Below are 1,523 nucleotides of genomic sequence, written 5' to 3' on the forward strand. Positions count from 1 at the left end.
CGGTCAACACAGCGTCGCGCATGGAGTCAACCGGACAGCGTGAGTATTGGGTGTGTGTATGTGCCTGTGTGTTTGTGTGTGTGTGTGTATGTGCCTGTGTGTTTGTGTGTGTGTGTGTATGTGCCTGTGTGTTTGTGTGTGTGTGTGTATTTGTGTGTGTGTGTGTTTGTTTGTGTTTGTGTGTGTTTGTTTGTTTGTGTGCGAGTGTGTGTTTGTTTGTGTATGTGTGTGTGTGTTTGTTTGTGTTTGTGTGTGTGTGCGTGCATGTGTATGTGTATGTGTGTGATATGCACATTTATGTGCATATGTGCCTGGTAATATATGTGTGTGTTTGTGTGAGTGAAAGTATTACCTCTCTGACCTATCCATCTACTTCTCGTTGCAGCCCTTAAAATCCACTGTTCCCAACAATGTAAGGAGTTATTAGACCAGCTTGGTGGTTATGAGGTCGAAGAACGTGGTATAGTACATCTGAAGGTGAGTCACACTGACAAGGGTTCAATTCCCTGTTGCTTTTACCCATATTTCTCTACGTGTGGGTGTGTGTCTTAGCTTTTAGCTCTCCAATGGACTGTGAGTGGGCAGAGCATTTTTGTTCAGTTTTCTAAACGTGAGAAAAATAAGTAGAGGTGAAAATTTTGCTTTTGTACCCAACGAAAACTTTTTGTACCCCACAAAAAAGATTTTGTACCCCACAAAAAAATAGGCAGAGAGCCTTCTCCAAATAACCCAAACGTTGCCTTCCTCCGGGCTCCACTTGGACCGACCCCCATATCATCCCAAAACGTATTGTGCCACATCTTGCCTGGTCTTCCACTTGGTTTTTAACCCTTTAGTGTTCGAATTATTTTCTCAATTGTGATGTTTGTTTGTTTATATTGTTTTGAATTAATCATGCATTATATTGCAGCTTAGAGATTTCAGTGATGTGATTTTTTTAGTTTGAGAATGACATGGTCGGGCTGAGGTGAGAGGCCAGATCAGGTCAGTTTCACTATAAAACAGGTTAAATATTTTGACCGGATATGGCCGGTTTGAATGCTAAAGGGTTAAATTCTCCTTCCAGTGTCCATTTGATCATGGTAATAGCATGTTTCTCCTGCAGTAATCGAAACACATGGTCAGTCAACCATATCCACCACTTAGTCACCATGTCCTGCAAATTTCCCATGTTCGTTCTTTTCATCACCTCTTTGTTTCTAAGTCCCTCCTGATAAGAGATGCACAGGAGTGGGGTGGGGGGAGCACTACGCAACTGGTACTTAATTTATTGACCCCGAAAAGATAAAAAGCAAAGTCGACCTCGGCGGAATTTGAACTCAGAACGTAACGGCAGACAAAATACCGCTAAGCATTTCGCCCGGCGCGCTAGCGTTTCTGCCAGCTCGCCGTCTTCATGTGCATATATGTGTGTGCGTGTGTACATGCATATGTGTGTGTGTGTGTGGTGATGGTGTTGATGATGATGATGATGATGGTGATGATGGTAACAGTATTGCTGTTGCTCTATTCAATATATGTTT

At 42.7% G+C, this 1,523-nt stretch overlaps 1 protein-coding gene across 1 annotated transcript in view; it reads left to right on the forward strand.

Moving 5' to 3' along the window:
- Positions 1 to 625, forward strand: part of LOC106871537 (uncharacterized) — a 28,151-nt gene extending 27,526 nt beyond the window's left edge. Inside the window, exons 19-20 of the mRNA XM_052977839.1 lie at positions 3 to 39; positions 386 to 625. Of these exons, the coding sequence (XP_052833799.1) occupies positions 3 to 39; positions 386 to 552 (204 nt within the window). The 3' untranslated portion in view covers positions 553 to 625. The remainder of the gene's footprint in view (positions 1 to 2; positions 40 to 385) is intronic.
- Positions 626 to 1,523: the final 898 nt, after the last annotated feature.

Source organism: Octopus bimaculoides, chromosome 29 (genome assembly GCF_001194135.2).
Source record: "Octopus bimaculoides isolate UCB-OBI-ISO-001 chromosome 29, ASM119413v2, whole genome shotgun sequence".
In the NCBI taxonomy this organism is placed as follows: domain Eukaryota; kingdom Metazoa; phylum Mollusca; class Cephalopoda; order Octopoda; family Octopodidae; genus Octopus; species Octopus bimaculoides.